General features: G+C 45.9%; 1 protein-coding gene and 1 long non-coding RNA gene across 2 annotated transcripts; one reads left to right on the forward strand and one right to left on the reverse strand.

Annotated features, from left to right (window-relative positions):
- Positions 1-2366: 2366 nt before the first annotated feature.
- LOC136462426 (uncharacterized) lies at positions 2367-4839 on the reverse strand. Its single transcript, XR_010760714.1, has 2 exons — positions 4397-4839; positions 2367-2984 (listed from the first exon to the last, which is right to left on the reverse strand). It is a non-coding gene; the product is annotated as an uncharacterized lncRNA (long non-coding RNA).
- Positions 4840-14949: 10110 nt separating this feature from the next.
- On the forward strand, positions 14950-15303 carry LOC136464973 (uncharacterized). The gene has a single exon (XM_066463893.1). The coding sequence runs from the start codon at positions 14950-14952 to the stop codon at positions 15301-15303; it is 354 nt and encodes a 117-aa protein (XP_066319990.1).
- The last annotated feature ends 7280 nt before the right edge of the window (positions 15304-22583 follow it).

Here is a 22583-nt window from a genome sequence, read left to right on the forward strand (position 1 = left end):
GTGAAAAGACGAAAATGCCCTTAAGTTCAAATATATTATTAATTTTTTTTGAGCATCTTAACGACTTCAAATGAAAAAACTCAAAACTAGAAAGTTGTAGATCTCGTCGAGATCTATAATTTTCATATAATTTTTTTTTCATTTAATTTCGCAAAAAAATAATATTATTTTATTAAGATATATTAATCATATCAAATCATATTTTTTTTGCGGAATTAAATGAAAATAATTTTTATATGAAAATTATAGATCTCGACGAGATCTACAACTTTCTAGTTTTGAGTTTTTTAATTTGAAGTCGTTAAGATGCTCAAAAAAAATTAATAACATATTTGAACTTAAGGGCATTTTCGTCTTTTCACACCTGCAGTTTGACGGCGTTAGCGTCCAAACTGACGGAAGTGGCATGGAGGACACGAAAAAGTTGAAGTAGTGGCGTTGAAGACCGCTGAATCTTTTCAGGGGCACGCAGGGGATTACGATCTTTTATAATGGCACACAGGGAAAAGTCTCCACACAAATTCAGTCGCTTTGGCAGGGCTTATGAAAGCGAAGCCTCCATTGTCCAATGTTGCAAAAACTGTTCATGTAATACACTACTAATGGTTGTAGCGCTGGGAGAAGGATTCGGTAATTGATGATTATTGATCCTTCTTGTAAAACTATTCTCCTTCGTCTTAATGAAACGACACATACGTTCACGAAAAAATGTATTATAATCATAAGAAAGGCATGCAAATTAGCATTCTATAAAACCATACGAGCGAATCAAGGCATATATAGATCTCAAGGCATGGAAAGCTTAAATGTTGACTCACATCTTGATGAATTTGCTGAAGCATGAATGTCCGCAGTAGAAACATTCTAAATCGCGCTTGAGATCACCAGTTTTTCGTTGTAGCAGTATATATAGGCACAGTTGATATATAGACACTCAAGCATGCGGGCAACCAAACCTATGTAACTTCGACTACAGTATATGACCAAATAATTGGACGGTTGTTCATATGCATATAGTAGTACTGGACTTGTTTTGATTTTTTTTAAACTGGAATTTTGTAACATATTATTTGTTACAATTTTAAAAAACATCTAGTGGCCCATGTCATACCATGTCCATTCGTAGTCTCGGAAACAGAATAACACAATAATAACTACTCCCTCCGTTGCAAAATATAAGCCATTCTAGCTTTTCTAGGTACATAGCTTTTGCTATGTATATAGCAATACATTATACCTATATATAGTATATACTATGTACCAAGAAAAGTCATAACACCTTACAATTTGGAAAGTAGGGAATATATGTTTTGTGAAATTTCATAAAGTGATTTAGTTCACTCATGTTGTTGTAATCTGTAGCCACTAATAATAAAATAGGATAAGGTCTATTTGGATCCATTGTGATAATAATAATAATTAGCTAAAATAATCTAATTGTGATCCAAATGGCTAGATTATGGACGGAATTATAATGAAAACACCATATTTACAATACTCCTACAATCTATGGAAGACCTACTTTTTGGAGGTTATGTGGTGTATTTGTCACTTTAACCAACAATAATCCACCACAATAACCTAGGGACCCAAACTCTGATCATTATAATCCGTAATACGTACCATATACCTTCTTTTTTTTAATACAGTTTCTACTCCCTCATGTGCCCACGTCGCTCGCTACCGAACAGTATACAACACTGTTTAACCCTGTTTTTTTTTTGTTACCTGTTAGGTAACAAATCATTTTTTTACGCATATACCACATGCTGCCTCTACGGTAAAATAATTTATAAGGCAGACTTTCACTACTGGAAACGACATTTTTCCTGTGTGCCAAAAAAACCGTCAAGGAAAGGTGAAAAACCGTCAGGAAAATTAATTCTGTCGAGCGTCCGACAGGCATATCCCGTCAAGGATAGGATGACAGGGAAATTAAATTTACCTGTGAGCTTCCCGACAGAAATATTTCCCTGACGGTATTTCTTTGACGGATGCCCGACAAAACAATATATCGTCAGTGGGTTCAGTTCGTTGTCAGGTTAATTAATTTTTCTATAGGCTTACTCTCAAGGATATTCAAACTTTTTTGTGAGTTTACTGTCAGGGATATTGCCAATTTCTTTGTCGGTTTCATAATTTTTTCTGTGAGTCAACTCTCAGGAAAATAAAGATATTTCTGTGGGTCACGAAGCTATTTTATGTCGGTTTTCCATGAATGAAATACAATATTTCTATCACCTCAACCTAATTTTCCTGATGGTTTCCACTCAAAGAAATCGCTTTTTTTCTCAAGTCACCACCAGATTAATTAGTAGATGACAGGAAAATATCACAATTACATTCCAAATGCACCAAACAACAAATTATATGCACAACACAAGAATCGAGCATATATATTAGAAGTTCCATAAGAGCTTACAAAGCATTCAACACAGGCCAACATACCAAAGGTTCTGCCCTCACAAATTACATCTAAAATTCTACTACTAGTACCATATGCTGCTCCTAATTTATACATGTACAGCCATGTCACCTACCACCACATCCTAGTTTTAGCAAAGTCCATCTAACATTCAATTACTACTAAGTTAATCGTGCACGGCCATACATGTGCAAAAGACAAAAGACAGCCACCAGCTTATGTTGTTCAATGGGCAAAAGTCACTTTGACAACCCATGTGCTATTTGTGCCAATAGCAACCTTACCATATATAACCCAAATCACAGAAGTCATCGAGGTTTGATCCAGCATTGCTGCCCCCATTGTTATAATCAATGTCCTCTTCATCCCTGTCCTCTTCATCCTCTTCGTCCCCTCCGTCCTCTTCATACATGTCCTCTTCATTCATGTCCTCCTCCATGTCCTCTCCTTCCATGTAGCTCCCATCTATGTCCTCTTCGTCCTCTCCATCCATGTACTCTCCATCCATGTCCTCTCCATCCAAGTCGTCCTCACCAACATGGGATGAACCAGTGGGCAGCTACAAAATAAAAATAATAATATCATGTAAATATCAATTGGATTTTAGGACAGATAAACATTTAACTAATTGTCTTCTTCATGATTTCCTTTTACACCAGCACCATACATGAAGCATATACAAGTGAATAGTGCCCCTGACCAGAAATAAAATGAATTGGCATTCCATGAGTTCAGGCTGATAAACATTAACTAATTGTCTATTTCATCATCTACTACCTATGTCAAACCTTCATATTCTCGTGGGACTAAATTATAAATTCCTTAGTAGAGGTGGTAAGTTTCAGTACAGCTAGAAGTATAGCTTACCATGAGGTTAAAACTAAGATGGAAAGTTGGAAACTACAGTAACCATCAACATGAGGCCACTCCCTCACTGCTGCACTGCTTGTCATTCTGACATCAAAACATATCAGTTGTCTACTTAAAATGGTTTAGACCAGTTTGATTTTTTTTTGTCATAATTAATACCGATTTCATAGGTGCCAAGTTTTGTTTGGAATAAAACCTCTGCACAGCAGTGCAGCGTGCTGGAGAAGGCACGCCCGCGGCCCGCCAGGCGCTGCCACAAAGATACACCATCGTCTTGTTCCTGACTTCCTGCTGGCGACGTCAACCGTGTAGCCAGCAGCCGCCGCTAGGCGACGCAAACGCCTTTGAAATGGGGCGACAGCCACCATATCCTGTACCGGTTTCTTTACTGTTTCTTTATGCCAGTCCATGTTGTTTTTTCAAAGCAATTATGCTAGCATTTGCCTTTGCCCCCACAAGAATTCCTCTCAAAGTCAGACTGACACGTGCACAACCACAACCAAAAGGGGACCCAAAAAGAAAGAAAGAAGCGAACTGCATGATTTGCAGTTCCATTACTGAGAGAACAACACCTCGTAAAGAATGATGGTAAACACCTCTTCAGGATGAAATGACGATTAAATCATCTATCTTAAACAGACAGGTCAGAATAATGTTTCTCGGGTGTAGTTATGCAGATTGAGCTACATGTCAGAATAAAATTCGATTTTAATTTGTATGTACAGAGATTGCTTAACTTGAAAAAAGAATAGAAAACTAGTCTTAATAAAGACAATAGTTAAGCACCAATTCTAATAACTATTTAGCTGTATGTCAAATTAGTACGCATTTGTTAGATGCCTTCAATTTGCTGCTCAACATACTTCCAAAGAACAGAAACACATATTATGTCAATCTGGAGCAAAGCAACAAACATAAAATGAGCCCACTGTATGAATGAAACAAACCCCCTAATCTATCAATGAAACAAACCCCGAGATGGCACCACTGCTCCTTCTGCCCTTCCAAACCATTGCTATCCCTTTGGTCCAAGAACCACTTATTTACTCCCTGCAGTATCATGTGTTCTATGAATGAAACAAAAAAAAAAAGATCTACTACCTGGCAGATCTAGCAAATGCCTTCACAGCTTGGATTGAGGTTGTCTCAACTGTCAATTTTGTCCTCCCTAGCAAGATGGATCTTCAAGGGAGAGGGAGGGGTCAGGCTCGACGGAGGAGATGTAGGGCGCCCGCTGGTTACTGAGTTGTGGAGAGGTCAGGAGGGGGAGGTGGGCGGCGCTCCGCAATCTACCGGCCGTAGAAGCCGTCGCGCGGAGGACGGAGAAGGCGCCGGCGTGGGGCCTCCGACTCCATCTGCAGGCGGCGTCAGCCGTGGGCAGCGGCGACGGCGGTTGAGAAGGGGCTGGGGCGCGGCGGTGGCTGAGAAGGGGGCGGTGGTGGTGGCTGAGAAGGTGCGGCGGCGGTGCCTGAGAAGGGGGCGGCGGTGGCGGTGCCTAAGAAGGGGGCGGCGGCGGCCTCGGTTTTTTTACGAGAAGCCTTGCGCGTGTGGGGGGGAAGGGGAGAGGTCGGGAGGATAAGGTAGATGGTTTTTTTTTACTTTTTTTTTATTTTGTTTCCAGAGAGCGTGGCGCCAAAACTCGCGCCAAAACGTGTGCCAACGAAACTTTTGGGCGCCAAAGCGCTCGGGCAGCTAGCTTTTGCCGCGCCAAAAGGACACGCCAATTAGCCTGTGTGCGATCCGACAGAAAAAATACAAAGCACACAAGAATATTAATTTAGTTTTTCTGTGAGCCGGATTTTTCTCCGTGTTACATAAAACCCGACAGGTTAAATCAAATTTTTCTGTGTGCACATGAAATCGACAGGTTAAATAAATTTTTCCTGTGAGTATTTCTGTGCCCATCAAAAAAAATACGTAGCACACAGGGATAATGTAGTTTCCAGCAGTGAATTTCTTTGATTTTGCATGCCAAAAAGATTGTAACTTCACCCACGCGAAGCACGGGGTTACCTGCTTGTAATCTATTATAATAATCTAACTATGATTAACTCGGCCCTACATCTCCTTATATTCAAGATCCCTTAGCTCCTAAACTTAATCCTCCATATCCTCATCATATAGGATGCTCCCTAACAAAAAATCTCCTTAAATATTCCTGTCCTTTAATTGTTCTCCCGTGCTATCTCAGATAACATACATGGTGGACAATATGTCACCCTAAATAAAATTAGGGGAGAGGGAGGATTAGTTTACTACTAAATATAGGATGTTGGATAGAGGAACTGTTGGAAGCCAGGGTGTGTTTTTTTATCGCATACACCTTAATTTTGACTTTAATAGGTTGTATAGGAAACTCTTTGACATACCCTACATGCTCTATTGGTTTCAAGATTGCCTTAGACTATTGGTTCGGTGGTGAATCAGACAACACTTTCATCCTAGGTTATCGAATTCTAAGTGATTATATTAACTTACGAATAAGAACCTGTTTGGATACTCTCGGATCATAATAATCAGATTATGTAATCATTTTGATCCAAATAGGGCTGATTATATGATGGATTATTGTAATCAAAACTCATGATTACCATAATCCCAAAATCTAGGTGAGACCAGGGATTGAGGATTCTAAGTGCTGAAAGTCCAACTTGCCGCCCAACTGACTATCCAACTTGCCCTCCAACCGATTGTCCAACTTGCCAAACTACGAAGGATAAGACAGTAAATTCTCACTTTAACCAACCATAATCAATCACCACAATCCATTATCCATAATCCTAATTATAATAATTCTATGTATAATCCAGGTTATAATAATCCAGTTGTGATCCAAACAGACCCTAACTCATAGGTACAAAAACATTCTTCTTTTCCCAAAAAGTAAATAAGTAGTATATTAAGTACTTACATTGTTTACATAGAGATGCATGTATGCATTAAGTACCTTGATGACTGCCACCTTGTACTTAACGTAACCTGGGTCGCAAAGTGCCATTGGTGCATCATATCTTGCGGTGGTCAGGTCGATACATAGCCAGGGATGATGCAATCTTCAGATCAAGCATATCAGATTCCGTTGTAACGATCAACCGCGAGGAGGCAATGCATGCATGGAAAATGATTCATGCAGAAATATCTCCTGCACCTTGCAGTTGCGGACCTTGCCACTACGGCAGCCCCACCCGCATGAGATTTCATCTGGCTGGTTATGAAGAAAGCACGGCGGTGTGTAGCCTCCCACCGAAGGCACACCGCAGATCGTCGTATCTAATTACTAGAACAACTTCTTCACCATCCGCAACACAGCTGAAGCCATCTTTGAATGGCATGCATGTCGCGTGCTGCTGGAACTCGGACGCTGGTAGGAGAATTGGAACACGCCACGGAGAGGAACGGGAGAAGCTTGTTGAAAAAGCGATGTCCTCGGTTAGATTAGATGGGTTCTCGGTCAAAAAAAATAAAACACGGCAATTTTGGTAAACAATTTAGGCAGTTGTTTAATTTAATTTACATAATGGCAATGGTGAGTAATTTTTTAGAAAATCAAACTGATTGATCCCATGGTTATTATCGCTAGTGATGATTAAAGCTTATTAAATTGACGGCCAGATGTTTCTGATTATTGTGAGAATTTCTAGGATATATCTTTTTTTTCTAGCGCGTCTGGTGAGAATTAATGTGGTGCCTCCGTTGGGGCCTCCAATTAGTAATAGTAAGATGGACTCAAAGCAAGTCTTTTTTTTTGGCAAAGACTCATGTGCACCTTTTACTGAATATAAATTCACATTTGCTAACTAATTAACTAGTTGCTAGCTGGGTTGTAAACACTTTTAGTACATCTGTTTGGATATTTAGGAGTAAAGTTTAGTCCATGATATCTAGTAAAAAAAGCTAAACACAAAGCTTTGCCTAACTTATATTAATTAGTAAACAAGAGATCAACAAAAAACAAAACAAAAGTCCCACAAGCTACATACACCCCTCAAGACGATGACACACACTACACTAGTTTATTGAAAACTAAACAATATTAATAGAAACAAAAACTAAATAGTAGTAGCATTAGCAATAGCAGTTGATGTTGCGATATGTGCAATTGTGCATTGAAAGCTAGGTATATACCATTCATAAAACTAGGAAGCATAGCCTAAGTGTTCCTGCAGGAATTACGGATGAATTAGAATGAAACTAGACTAAATTACTTATATAAATGAATAAATTATTATAAATTAATTGGAGTGGATGACGTGGCATACTAATAGCAACAATTAAATGCATGTGATAGTGGACTGCTAAGGTGGATTGCTTGCATGTCGAGATAGAATGGCTAGTGAGGTTTATGATTATAAGATATATAGATATAGGTATAGATAGATGTAGATATAGATATAAATAGATGTAGATTTAGATATTGATATAGATAAATATAGATATAGATTTGATACCTATTAATTAGTTATATATAGTTAGATGGTAAAGACAGTAAAATGAAGATATTAGTACTACTTACTGGCTCCGTTCGCTGGTATGAACTTTGGCTGAAACTGGCTGAAAAATACTGTTCCAGCTGAATTGTTGTGAGAGAAAAACACTGTTCCGACTGAAAAAACAAGCCGAACAAGCCAAATTTAAGACAAGCGAACGGGGCCACTATCAGCAGTACAATATATAATAATTGTATTAACCAAGCAAGTACGTACGTTTGTGTTTCAATTATATTATTATTGTTGCATCAAATTAAAATGTTGTTGTTTGATTTTCTTCCTATGCAAAACAGAAAAGGAAAATAAAAAGGACGCGAGCGAGAGAACAGTGCGGCTTAAAGCCGTACCCATCGAGTTTCCTATCGATGGATGGAGCTGAGATGTGACATCGTCCTGTATACTCCTACATTCGTGTTGGGGTTAGTTATTAGTTATCCAACGGATTTGCTAAGCTGGTACTACATGGAAGGTCACATACTCACACCTCACATGTACAGCACGTACGGGCAATATACAATCAAAAGCCAAATGCGTGCAGCAACGACTATTTGTAGCTAGGTACCCATTTCTAATTCAAGGCAAAAAATACTAATATCTTAACAATAGTCCACCCTAAACTAAGGGCGCGTTTGGCGAGGCTCGTGATGGCTCCGCCTCCGCCTCCGCCTCCCAGGTTCCTGTGCATCACTGTGTATGTTCCTATGCGTCACTGCAGTGCTGAGAAAACTGGCTCAGTTGGCGTGTGTTCACAACCTGTGGACTGACTGTGTCATGCAGTAGTGCGACTCTGGCGATCTATAGATGTTTTCATGCGGACAACGGAGTGCAGACAAATGAAATGATCCATCGATCGATGGGAGATGAGAAAGGATTGAAAGCATGCATATGCATGCGTGTTTAGACGACCCAGCTGCTAGCTTATATTAGCTGATCGATTATTGTCGGTGAGGTGAACCGTCGCCGTCTTTCTCTTGCTTTCATACTGATGATGATGACGATGAAAATGTCAGCAGGAAGCAACAACTAACTACTCCATACCTGCAGGTTACTGTTCATGCCGATCCTGACTTGCTTTGCTGACACCATGTGTACGTTATATATGATCCATGCCCATGCATATATGTCTGCTCAGCATCAGGATATATTGTATTTTTTGTTGAACACGCAGAATATTGTGTATATATATACTGGAGCAAAAGCTAGCAGTTGAGATTCACTAATAATCACTACCTAACCATTCGTAACTCGATCATGATGGTCGTTAGACTTGTTGTGTAGTGTGACGCCGCCATCCATGCATATATTGTATTCCTGTTGCTACTATCATTGTCATATATAGTAAGTGTATATACCGACTACATACACTAGCTACCAGCTCCTGTGTACTAGTATGTCTGTTGCAACACAGGAGGATCAATGCAATATTTTCGCAACAGATTCAATTCTACTAGTTGGTGTGTACGTAGAATATGCATATATGCGCAGTCTCTGAAAAGAAATAATCTAACGCCGTGTTTAGTTGGTGCCCAACTTCCAAAAAGTTGCTACAGTACCTGTCACATCGAATGTTTGCGGCCTGTGCATGGAGCATTAAATGTAGACGAAAAGAAAAACTAATTACACAGTTTGGTGGGAAATTGCGAGACGAACGTTTTAAGCCTAATTAGTCAATATTTGGACACTATTTGCCAAATAAAAACGAAGGTGCTACAGTAGCCCCAAAATCCAAATTTTGCGAACTAAACAAGGGCTAAGCGAAGGCGTGACAAAAGCTCTACTAGTTGTTGCTACTGTATATATATATATATATATATATATATATATATAGGGGGTGTTTGGTTGCCCCTCCTAAATTTTAGTCGCTGTTTCATCGGATGTTTGGACACATGCATGGAGTATTAAATATAGACTAATTATGAAACTAATTACATTGCGAGTCCATGGTTTGACAATATTTTGCTACAGTAAACATGTGCTGATGACGGATTAATTAGGCTTAAAAAATTCGTCTCGTGGAGTACCGACGGATTATGTAATTTGTTTTTTTATTATTATTCAAACACCGTATACAACATCCAACCGACGTACCTCCTAAATTTTAGTAACCGGATCCAAACACCCCATAGATAAGCAACTACTGCTGCTGCTGCTTTGGTTTATATATATCATGGCATGCATGCATCATGCATGATAGAGATGCTAAAGTACTCATCATGCATGATAGAGATGCTAAAGTACTGATGCCAATAGCTAGCTAGCGTGCAGAGAGAATCGCACTGCCACCACCACCAGCACTCAATCTTAATTAGCTTCTTTATTATCGTCTCTTTCGCGAAAGCAAATATATAGCAGTAGCGGCAGTTATAATATATATAATAATAATCGAACCTACATATATATACATAAACAAATGGATGTCTAGCTAAGAAATGAAGAAAGTAAAAGCACGAGGAATTAAGTATGTATAGTAGTAACACACACCGACTGTCGATGGGCACAAGCAGTTTTCTACTCGCGCTTATTATATTAGCTTTCACCTGACGATTTCATTAATAACTGATACAGTAGTTTGTGACGAGTACGTGTCGATCGCAGTAGCACAACAACTAGAATTAATAATGAGCTAGCAACATGAATGAATACTGAAAACCGACGGGGATCGGATAAAAGTGACACTCGATCCATCGGTTGATTGCCCAAGTATAAAGCAAGCATGCAACCATACTACGTATGCATCCTAATTGAAATGATGATGGACCTAATCATGCAGATATATCGTAGCAGCTTCAAGCAAGATATGATGAACCTAATCATCATCATATCCACGTAGCAGCTCTAAAGCATTATATATATATATATATATATATATATATATATATATATAGACACACACACATACATACATACATGCAGGGAATACGTATAATATAGTTACATATATAACGACTAACGACTACCCAAGCAAACAAAGATCATATATCTAGCCAGTGTGCTTAGAGAGAGTATATATACCCAAAACCCAACCAAGCAATTTAATTTATTTCTCTTAAATAGTATATAACTCATGTGCTATTTTTTTTGGGAAAATTGTGTTCTTGCCCCTTACACAGATGTGCAATTATGATTTTGCCCTCGTTTTTCTAACTTTGTGATTTTGCTCTTAACTGTTCACAAGTCAATGCGATTTTGTCCCTGGTCAACGTGAATTTGCCCCTGTTTTTTACCGTTGACCAGGGGCAAAATCGCGTTGACTTGTGAACAGTTAAGGGCAAAATCACAAAGTTAGAAAAACGAGGGCAAAATCATAATTGCACAACAAAGTAGGGGCAAGAACACAAGAGCCCCTATTTTTTTACATATTTACTCAACGGCAGTCTCCTGATATTTTGCTTACCCGCCAGTCAAAGTGCCCGCGCCTGAGCACACACACCTGCGCCCCGCTAAGGAGGAAGCAAACGGCGGCGAGGACGGAGACAGAGACCTCGCCGGCGTTAGGGTTCCAACTTCTCCCGCTCCCACGCTCTCCCTCTCTTCTTCTCCATCTCCAGTGGGCATAGAAGGGGGTTTGGGGGAGGAAGGCCGGTCAGGCGGTGGGGACGGTGGCGGGGCCGTTTAGGGGCCCTGGTGTTGGGTATCAATACTTAGGATACCAAGACAAGAGGGATTGACGGTCATCAACGGCTGATCCACTCGGACGATTAAGGGTGTCGCCGTGGCTTCGCCTGACCCTGAAGATACGAACTCTGCCTCGCCCGACCCCAAGGGTGCGGGCTCCGACTCACCTGACCCTGAGGATACAGGCTCCGCCTCGCCCGATCCCTCGGGCGACTTTTTGTCTCGCCCGATCACAGGGACGAGGACTCTGTCTCGCCCGACCCCTAGGACACGGGCTCCATCTCGCTCGACCCCTCGGGCGTGGGCTCCGTCTCGCCCGACCCCGAGGGTACGGACTCCACCTCGCCTGACCCCGAGGGTGTGGGCTCCGCCTCGCCCGACTCCTCGGATGAAGTCCCGTCTCGCCCAAGAAGGCCAAAGACGGTCCCACAAATCTAAGTGCGCATGCCCTTGGTCAATCCTCTAGCACCAGGGAAGGGATGAGCACTCCCTAACATGACCCGCGACCATGATGGGCCATACCCAGGGCCACGCGTCGCCGACAGTGATGGACATACTGGCACTATGCCGCCTACTCCCCGTACGGCCACGGATGGGAACGGTGGCCAACCATGCCGTCCGATGGGGCGGAAAAGAAAGCCACGACTGGCTGACGATTCCCACGACGATGAACAGGAGCATGGCATGGAGGCTATCTCCATGGCCCTCTACAGCACCAGCGGGACCCACATGAAGAAGAAGGACGCGGCGACCCCAAAAGGCTTTTTCCCTCATTGTTCTCCATTCTATTCTTTCTCCCTCTCTCTGTGTAAACTGCTTCTTCCCCTTGTCGTATAAAAGGGGAGGCAAGGCCTCCTGTAAGGGGGATCGACTCATACGCTCGCATTACAACCGAACACACATCACCAGAGACTTTGGATCATTTCCCTCTCTCGTCCATTTGTAACCCCTACTGCAAACATTTAGTGCTAGTAACACAAGCAGCAGCAGCGGCAAACTAGACGTAGGGTCGTTCTGCCCGAACCAGTATAAATCTGGTGTCCTCTAAGCACATCATCCGAGCCAGACGCGCAATCCACAAATTTACTCACCGGTGGTTCAAAATACCGATAGTTGGCATGCTAGGTAGGGGCTTTTGCGCATCTCAATGTCTTCATCAGGCTTTGGATGGCCAGCCATGGCATCAGCTGGGTCCCAGGCACACATGTGCGCTTCGAGAGCCTAGACTTCCTCATCACCCTAGAGGGGGAGCTGGCGTAGCTCTCTGCTCTAGTTCAACCCCGTCGCCCGCTAGCCTCGACACGCTCATCGAGGCACTCGAGGAACTACGGCTGCACGCCCTAGAGGCTCGCGCCCCTTGGAGCGACCAGCCCTTTGGCTTCGACTACGAGAGGCTAGAGCGCTAGCTTGTCGCCTTCCTAGGACCTCGACCATCCCAAGAGGACCTACGCTACCTCGCCTTCTTGTTCGCCAACATCACGACGTAGCTCGCTGGCGGAGAACCGCTCTCCTCGGACTACCTCACCCGGAGCGCCACGACAGCGCTCCCGCCAGGCCAGAACAGATCCACGGGGCCGACGGTCACCCTGCGTCACAGCGCTCGTCCCGCCTCCTATGAACGATGAGTTTGTGGGAATGGTGGACTACGTCATAGAATCCCTCCATGACCTTCTCGCAGGAGATTCGGAGTCAATTTCTGACTCTGACTCCGGTAGGGGGAGCCATCACCTCTCATGGGAGTGCTTCAAGGCAGATACCCCCAAGGGGCACATGGAGAGCACCCATGAGGGAGGCGTCACCCCACCGTGTGACTTCAACGATGAGGTTGAAGAAGACACGGGAGCCTTCCCCGTCATGAGGGAAGAGCAACTGTGAGTGTGACACCAGGAGCTCGAGGAGGCACACCTCCCACTCAAGCAAGAGCATGTGGAGCTTGACCGAGAGATCGAGCGCTGCAGAGATGGTGAACGCGCACGCGCCTAGGCATGTGACATGCACCAAAGGATCATCGAGGATGATGGAGGTCTTCCACGCTTCCCCCGAGTGAGCTAGAACATAGCTGCCGTGACAACTCTACTCCGAGGTCTCCCGAAGACTACGATGCCCGATGACCGACAGGCTTAGTGAGAGATCCGTGCTCTGCTCGAGTGCATCGTGGAGCAGCAAGCAGAGAGATCGTTGTCCTGACGACATGAGCTCAATGCTAGCCAACACGCGCCCTCAGGGTGATATGGTAAGGACATCTCTATCCACCAGGCACCACACAATGATAGGAGGCGTGCCATGGTCCCGGTGCATGAGCGTCTTGGCCACGACCGCGACGTGCGCGACATCATCAACACCCGTAGGCGCGTACGTGATGACATGAGGGAGGGGTCCGATCATGGCTACCATCCCCGCTGAGGCAGGTGCTATGACAGTGCCGAAGATCAGAGCCCAAGCCCAAACCTCCTCAATGCCCCTTTCCCGCTGCGGTACTAGCCGCCGAGCAATGTCCCAAAGTACTCCAGGGAGACAAACCCTAGACTATGGCTCGAGGACTATTGGCTTGCTTGCCAAGCCGGTGGAGCAAATAGTGACAACTTCATTATCCGCAACCTCCCCCTGTTCCTCGTCGACTCGACGTGGACGTGGCTGGAGCACCTTCCTTCCAACCGAATCTAGAGTTGGGCGGATCTGAAAGAGATTTTCATGGGGAATTTCTAGGGCACCTATGCGTGCCTAGGGAACACAAGGGATCTGAAGAACTACCAATAGAAGTCCAGCGAAACTCTTTGTGAGTACATTCGGCGCTTCTCCAAGCAGTGCAACGAGCTATCCGATGTAGCCGGCGCCGACATCATTAACACCTTCCTATCTGGGGCCACCTACGAGTCCTTGGTCCACAAGCTAAGGTGCAAGTGCCCATGGACCACCAAGGAGCTCCTCGACATCGCCACCAACCATGCCTCCGGTGAGGAGGCGGTCGGAGCGATCTTCGACCGCTCTAAGGGTAAGGCCAAGCGTGACGAGGGTGCCGATGAAGGCACCTCCAGCTGTCCCGACAAGAAGAAGAACAAGCAATGGCATGGGGGCTCACTTGTGGCCGCTGTCGAGCAAAAAGGTGGTCGGATGGCCGCCAAGGCCGCCCTAGACCACTTCGAGAAGCTGCTTGAGGGGCCATGCCTGAACCACACCTTCCCAGTCAATCATTTATACAAGAATTGCACTCTCATGAAGCACTTCCTATCTGGTGGGTCTAAGAGGGAGGCCCAAAAGGAGAAGAATGACCCGGCGGTGGGCGACACCGACGGGAAGGATGGTGGCTTCCCAATCCTCGTTGGCTGCCTCATGATCTTTGGTGGGTCGGCGGTCTATGACTCCAAGCACCGCCAAAAGATCATGCGCCATGAGGTCTACGTGGCTGAACCAGCCACACCCTCCTTCCTCTGATGGTCAGAATTCACCATCACCTTTGATCGGACCAACCATCCGGAGAGCGTCCCACGGCCAGGAAGGTACCTGCTTGTGGTTGACCTGATCGTCAGCATAAAGCGGCTTACCAAGGTACTGATGGACGGAGGCAGTGGCCTCAACATCATGTATGCCGAGGCGCTCGACGCCATGGGCATTGATCGGTCACATATCCGATCGACCGGGGTGCCTTTCTACGGCATCGTGCCTAGGAAACAAGCTGTGCCCCTCAGGCAGATTGACCTGCCCATCACCTTTGGGGATCCGACCAACTACAGGACAGATACCCTCACCTTCAAGGTGGTCAGGTTTCATGGGACCTATCACGCCATCTTGGGACGACCATGCTACGCGAAGTTCATGGCCATCCTAAATTACACCTACCTCGAGCTCAAGATGTCGGGCCCACGTGGGGTCATGACCATCGGCACTTCTTTCCAGCGCGCTTACTAGTGCGAGGTGGAGTGCTGCGAGCACGCCTCGACAATTGTCGCTTCTAAGGAGCTCATAGTAATCAAAGAGGGGACCACCAAGGTGTTGCCAGATTCCATGCGCTCCCTCGGATCCTTTGTGCAAGGCATCAAAGAAGTCCTCATTGACCCTAGTGGTTCCGATGACAAGACAATGTGCATCGGTGCTGCGCTTTCCTCCAAATAGGAAAGCATGCTCATCGACTTCCTCTACGCCAATAGAGACATCTTTGCGTGGAAGCCCTCGAATATGCCAGGCATCCCAAGAGAAGTCGCCGAGCATGCCTTGAAGATCAGGCCAGGCTCCAAGCTAGTGAAGCAATGCCTGTTCCGCTTCGATGAGGAGAAGAGCAGGGCCATCAGTGAGGAGATTGTGAAGCTTTTGGCGGCCAGATTCACCAAGGAAGTGTATCACCCTGAGTGGTTAGCTAATCCCATCCTTGTAAGAAAAAAGAATGGGAAATGGAGAATGTGTGTTGATTACACAGGTCTCAATAAGGCTTGCCCAAAGGATCTATTTCCTTTGCCATGCATAGACTAGGTAGTTGACTCAACCTCAGGGTGTGAAACCCTTTGCTTCCTCGATACGTACTCCGGGTACCATCAGATCGTGATGAAAGAGTCTGACCAGCTTGCGACATCTTTCATCACCCCCTTCGGATCGTACTGCTATGACACCATGCCGTTTAGTCTGAAGAACGCTGGTGCTACTTACCAGCGATGTATGCTCAAGTGTTTTGGAGATCTCATCGGGCGAACCATTGAGGCCTACATGGACGACATCGTGGTCAAGTCCAAGCGGACCGACCAGCTCGTAGCCGACCTTGAGCAGACTTTCACAAAACTCTGAGCGAATGGCATCAAACTCAATCTTGAGAAATGCATTTTTGGGGTCCCAAGGGGCATGCTGCTTGGTTTCATCATTTCCGAGCGTGGCATCGAAGCCAACCTAGAAAAAATCTTGGCCATCACGGGAATGGTCCCGATCCGGAACGTGAAGGGGGTACAGTGGGTTACAGGCTACCTCACCGCGCTCAGCCACTTTATCTCACGCCTCGGTGAACAAGGTCTCCGCCTCTATCAGCTCTTGAAGAAGGCCAATCATTTCGAATGGACTCCCGAGGCCTAGGATGCGATTGACAAACTCAAGCAACTCCTGATGAGAGCCCTAGTCTTGGTTCCACCGACCAATGGGGAACCGCTCCTGCTTTACATCATAGCCACCACGCAAGTGGTCAGCGCCACCCTATCGGTGGAGCGGGAGGAAGAGGGACACACCCTCAAGGTGCAATGCCCCTTATACTTCATCAGCGAGGTCTTGTTCAATTCCAAGACCTGCTATCCTCAAGTCTAGAAGCTCTTGTATGCCGTCCAGATCACCAAGAGGAAGCTACGTCACTACTTCGAGTCACATCTGATGACAGTCGTGACATCCTTTCCGCTTGGTGAGGTCATTCAAAACTAGGATGCCACGTGAAGGGTCACGAAGTGGGCGCTCGAGCTGATGGGTCAGGGCATTTCATATGCCCCACGGATGGCCATCAAATCTCTAGCGTTGGCTAATTTCATGGCGGAGTGGACCAAGACCCAGATGCCACCGCCAGTCATCGACCAAGAGTACTGGATGATGTACTTCGATGGGTTGCTGATGTAAAGAGGCATCAGCGTGGGGCTAGTTTTCGTCTCGCCCCTCGGGGTACAGATGAAATACATGGTTTATCTCCACTTCCCCGTCTCCAACAATGTGGTGGAATATGAAGCCCTCTTCAATGGTCTACGTATTGCTGTTGAGTTGGGCATCCGATGGCTCGACATCCGATGCGACTCCCAGCTGGTCATTGACTAGGTCATGAAGGAGTCAAGCTACCGTGACCCAAGATGGTTGTGTACTACCAAGAAGTCCGCAAGCTGGAGGACAAGTTCGATGGCCTTGAGCTCAATCACATCCCTTGATGGCTCAATGAGGAGCCGACAAACTAGCGAAGATGGCGTCTAGCTGAGAGCCGGTCCCATTTGGCTTCTTTGCCAGCGATTAGCACAAGCCCTCAGTTCGCTGCGAACGGCTGGAGCAGGCTAGCAATAAGTCACCCGTCTTAGGCCTAGGGGCTAGGCAGCTATCGGCTTCGCCCAACCCCTCCTCCTGGGGCTTGGGGGCTGGGCGACCATCGGCTCTCTCTGACCCTTCTCGCCCAGGCTCGGGGGTTGGGGATGGCAATGTGCTGCTCGCCCCAGGCTTAGGGGCTGGCCTCCCATCGACTCCATCTAATCCCGAGGTCATAGAGGTCGATGAATATCCAGTGGTGGAGTTCAACGAGGATCCAGCTACAGGGTCTGACCCCTTGCCTGACTGGAGGGTCCCTTACCTTGATTGCCTCATCCGAGAGGTGCTCCCGACGGATGAGACAGAGGCCTGATGGCTTGCGCACTGCGCTAAGTCCTTCATCATCATCATCGTGGGATAACTTTACAAGAAGAGTCACACCAAGGTCCTACAGCACTGCATCCCTACCGAACAAGAGAGGTGGTTGCTGAAAGATATCCACGGTGGGACCTGTGCACACCACACCGTGCCATGGACTCTCGTCGGAAATGCATTCCGGCAAGGCTTCTACTAGCCAACCGCCATGGCCGACATCGAGAAGATCGTGCACACCTATGAATGGTGCTAGTTCTACGCTCGATAAACCCATTTGATAGCCTAAGCATTCCAGATGATCCCCATCACATGGTCATTCATGGTCTAGGGGCTTGATCTAGTCAGGCCCCTTAAGAAGGCGTCTGGGGGCTACACGCATCTACTTTTCGTCGTCAACAAGTTCACGAAGTGGATTGAGGTGTGGCCGATCTCAGTGATCAATTTTGAGTAGGTCATGCTGTTCTTCAGCGACATCATCCATCGCTTCGATGTCCCAAACTCCATTATCATGGACAACAGCACACAGTTCATCGGGAACAGGTTCCTTTGATTCTGTGATGACCACCACATCCACGTGGATTGGGCCATCGTGGTGCACCCCCGCATGAATGGGCAGGTTGAGCGTGCAAACAACATGGCCCTACAAGGTCTCAAGCCTAGGATTTTCAACCGATTGAACAAGTTTGGAGGGCGATGGGTCGTGGAGCTTGAGAACAACCCCCAACCGAGCAATCGGCTACACGCTTTTTTTCATGGTCTATGGTTCCAAGGCCATCCTACCAACGGACCTTGACTATGGGGCACCCAAGGTCAAAGCTTACGACGAGCAAGGGGCTGAGGCATCCCTCGAAGAAGCCATGAACCAGCTCGATGAGGCGCGTGATGTTGCCCTCCTCCGCTTGGCCAAGTACCAGTAGGCGCTGCGCTGGTACCACAGCCGTCGGGTGAGGGGTCGGTCCTTCAACGTCGATGACCTAGTGCTTCGATGCGTCTAGAGCAACAAGGACCGCCACAAACTTTCTCCGCCGTGAGAGGGGCCATACGTCGTCGCTGAAGTGCTCCGACCCAGCACCTACAAGCTCAAGACCATCGACGGTAAGGTCTTCATCAACGCATGGAACATTGAGTAGCTACGTTACTTTTACCCTTAGGTTTTTCCAAATTGTTAGCACAACTGATGTAAAATCATGTTTCTAAAATAAAAAGCACTCTCCCTTATCAGTTTCCTTATCATTTCCTTGGTTTTTAGTGACACCCGACCCCAGCAACGACCAGGGGTTGGGCCTCACTCGAGGGCTGATAAGGGAATACTCTTACTCAGAAATACTCTTCACATCCTACCCCTTCCTACGTTAGGGCCTAAAAAGTAAAAGTCACAAAGACTAACTTCGAGTAAAACTAGGTGGACTGCTAAAAGACTTACGCCCCAACGGCCATGGTGCTTTTGCTCCCTGGCATGATTGAAGTTTTTTCACCCGTGGCCTGAGCTATGCAGACTCAATGTTGGAAGGGATCAAGTCGTATTAATTCGCTTTACATTCGAAATAAAAACTTGTTCATCACAAGTTCGCATCACATTCTTTTTTTACATTAAAAAAGGGACAAGTGTTTAAAATGACAAGAAATACTTGTTCATTACAAGTTGATGGTGCTATGACCCAAATCCATCTAACTAGTTAACCCCTCTAGGGGAGGACTATATTCTCTATCCTATTTGCCAGGTCTTGCGAAAGGGGAGCCACCGCCATCTCCATCTCCTCCAGCTCCTTGTCTTCATAACCAGGCGCGTAGCCGAGGCTCATTGCTTTTAGATCGATGCTGTCCCTATAATGGGAATGAGCAATCACAGAGGACCGATTAACGCCGGCACAAAGAACATCCCTCTCAAGTTGGCATGCTCGAGAAGTGATCTCAATGACACGGGGCACGAGCGAATTGGTCCCCTCCGACTGCACCACATCGAGGTCATCACAAACCACCCCGATGGCAGCACTCAAGATACCAAGCTCATCACCCTCTATCTAAAGATTCTTCTACACCTTGGCAAGCTCCTTCTCTAGGTCCTTCACCTTCATCCTTTCCTGAGCTAGATCCATGGCGAGCCCAACAGAGACACTCTCGGCCTCTAGCTTTTGGTTCGTCCACCTTTCAAGCTCAGCCTGGAGAGAGCCAACTTGCTGCTATGCAGTGTCGCGCTCACTGTGAGCCATGTTATGCTCTGAACGAAGCCTCTCCATGGCTTAGGACAACCCATCCTGCTCCTTACATAGTCGATCAATCGTCATGGCATCCTGGCTCATCCTCGTCTCTAGGGCTACGAGTCTCTCCTCGACCCCCAGCTTTAGGTCCCTCTCCTTCTCAACTTCACCCAGGAGGTCAAAGATCCACTAGCAGGCTTCAGCATACCTCTGGAGTAGCTCATCCCGCTCCTTCTAGATCTACGCGCCTTCTTCGTCATCTTCGTGTGACCTCTCCGATAGATCCGCAAACATCTTTTTGGCCTCATCAGCATATCGATGGACCTCTGCCTCTCGAGTCTGAAGGCTGGCTGCCTCCTTGGTAAGGGAAGTCAGCTTGGTCGCCCTCCGCTGGGCAGTGATAAGCTACGCTATCACCTTCCTGCGCAGCCGCACCTCCTCGATGAGGCGATCACAGGCGTCCTTCTGCTGACATAGGAACCTAGACTTCTCTCGGCTGCGAGCCATAAAAGACTGCAGGTAAACATGAGTCAGATACACAAAAAACCAAGGAGAAGAAGGACGAGAAGCAGGATCGCGTGGTATGTGGCCAGCCGGGATGACGGCGTCACGCAGCACGCACATTGAGTTGTTCAGGGCCTCAAGCGCGGATGAGACCCCTATGTTGATACTCTCCCATTCCATGTCCTTAGTGGCATCATCGAGGGTGAAGAGCATCGACGTCGGGTCCCCCGGTCCATCCACCGAAGAAGGGGCTCTCCCCGCGATTGCACATTGCCACCCGATCCCTCTCGTAGCAACGCTGTGGCAGAACCGCCTAATATAATGGACTCCCCAGAGTATTTGTCTTCCATTAGACACTAAGTACCCTAAGTGAGTGCACCAAATCATGCCGTTCTGTCGAGCACACCCAATGGAAGAACTCAAAAATCCACATTTTTAGCAGGATCATAAACGAGAGGATAAAGCTTACAACATTCTTAACTATGTCTCACATCACTTTATTACAACATCAGGTACTTAAACAAGTTGGATGCAGTAGCGAAAATTAAAACATATGTTCTGAGTTACAGTGGAAATGGAGATTAATTTAATGACATGGTGAAGTAGTAACGTAGTGGACATTCTATACAAGATATGCTATCAGCTTATAAAACTTTTCTTATAAAAACACTTAGTGAGGGTTATAAATAAACTCTACAATTGCAGCGTAAAGGAATCCCTCGCTGAGCCCACCAGAAGGTTTCCACTCACAAGAGTCATCTCGCATCCGTCTGACACCTGCAACAGAGGGAATAAAACCCTGAGTACTCAATTGTACTCAGCAAGACTTACCTAACAGGAGGAAAATAAAAGACTCCAAGGATATGCAAGGCCTTCTGGCTTGTGGGTTATTGCCATTGCAGGAAGCATCACTAATAGTGAATCCTTACATTCTAGGTTTTAGCAATTGATTTTAGTTGTTTAACTTATTATGCTAGGTAAGCACCTATGCTACTTTCAAGCAGGTGATAAGCAAACAGAACCGTTTTATCCTTCCAAGTTCTAGTTCTTATTACGGTGCTAGACCATAGCCAAGTCACTACCGTCTCAAAGAAATGGCGATTCGCGAATCAATGTATCCCAGCTGGGTACACCAAAACACACGCCCCGTTTGTACCCCAAGCACAAATGGAACCAACTCACCTCTCTCCTGTCAAGGGGTCTAGGTCCCCGTCCAAACTTGGACTCTAAGCCCCCAGCACCTGAGACCTAGCCTCAGTGTGGTGCTTAGACCTCCACCTAGAACCCACCCCTAAAGTCGGTCTGGAAAGAGCCAAAACCCATGACAAGAGAATGACAAGTCTTCCCACTCCCATAAGCAAGTATGTGCTCAGGATAATAAGTCTATGACCTGACTACCATCCATAGCAACTGTCGGACCTTAATCGACATAGGCAGAACAATTGGAATCCGAGCCTCGCTCGAATGCCTAACTAAGTTTAGATCGACGTACCACTTCGCCCAGTCTCCATTTGTCATTCATACCTATTTTAGTAGATAATATATAATAATAATATTTTCCTATCTCTCGTGAGTGACAGGTAATCACTCGTCTTCTACCGGATCCTATAGCATAGATATCTACATGATCCTATCATATTAGTAAGACTCATGGGATCAGGATGTATATATGCAAGTGGCTTCCATTCAACTCCTTGAAACTTAATGCACAAGCATAAAGTAAAGTGCAGAATAATAAGGGTTATGCACCGGGGCTTGCCTGGGTAAGATTTAACCAAAGATTAGCACTCCATCATGGCAATACGATCATCAAGGCATCATCTTTTCTGCTACTCTGCTCGACTCCACGATCCATCATTTTCCTATTATGATATTCGCATTTACAACGTAGAAAACATAATTAACCAACATCGTGGTGCTCTGGCCAGGACTATATGGTGGAAAGGCGCATGGGCGGCTTAAGACGAAGCGGCACAGTTCGATCAACCATAGCATGAACACACATGCACAGGTGAAGGGACATATAGGGTTGGTGCAACACGTTTGAATCGAAGTGATTGAACGCAAGCGGGGCTCACCCACGGTGGCTAGCGAGTCAAAGCGAAGCAAGGCTCCATCCTCCATTGCAGCTGGGGTTAGATGGTC

This window comes from Miscanthus floridulus, chromosome 7, assembly GCF_019320115.1.
Source record: "Miscanthus floridulus cultivar M001 chromosome 7, ASM1932011v1, whole genome shotgun sequence".
Lineage (NCBI taxonomy): Eukaryota > Viridiplantae > Streptophyta > Magnoliopsida > Poales > Poaceae > Miscanthus > Miscanthus floridulus.

Bases quoted from the DNA above. Each gene is read 5' to 3' on its own strand.
- LOC136464973 (XM_066463893.1), top strand. From the start codon at position 14,950: ATGGACGGAGGCAGTGGCCTCAACATCATGTATGCCGAGGCGCTCGAC.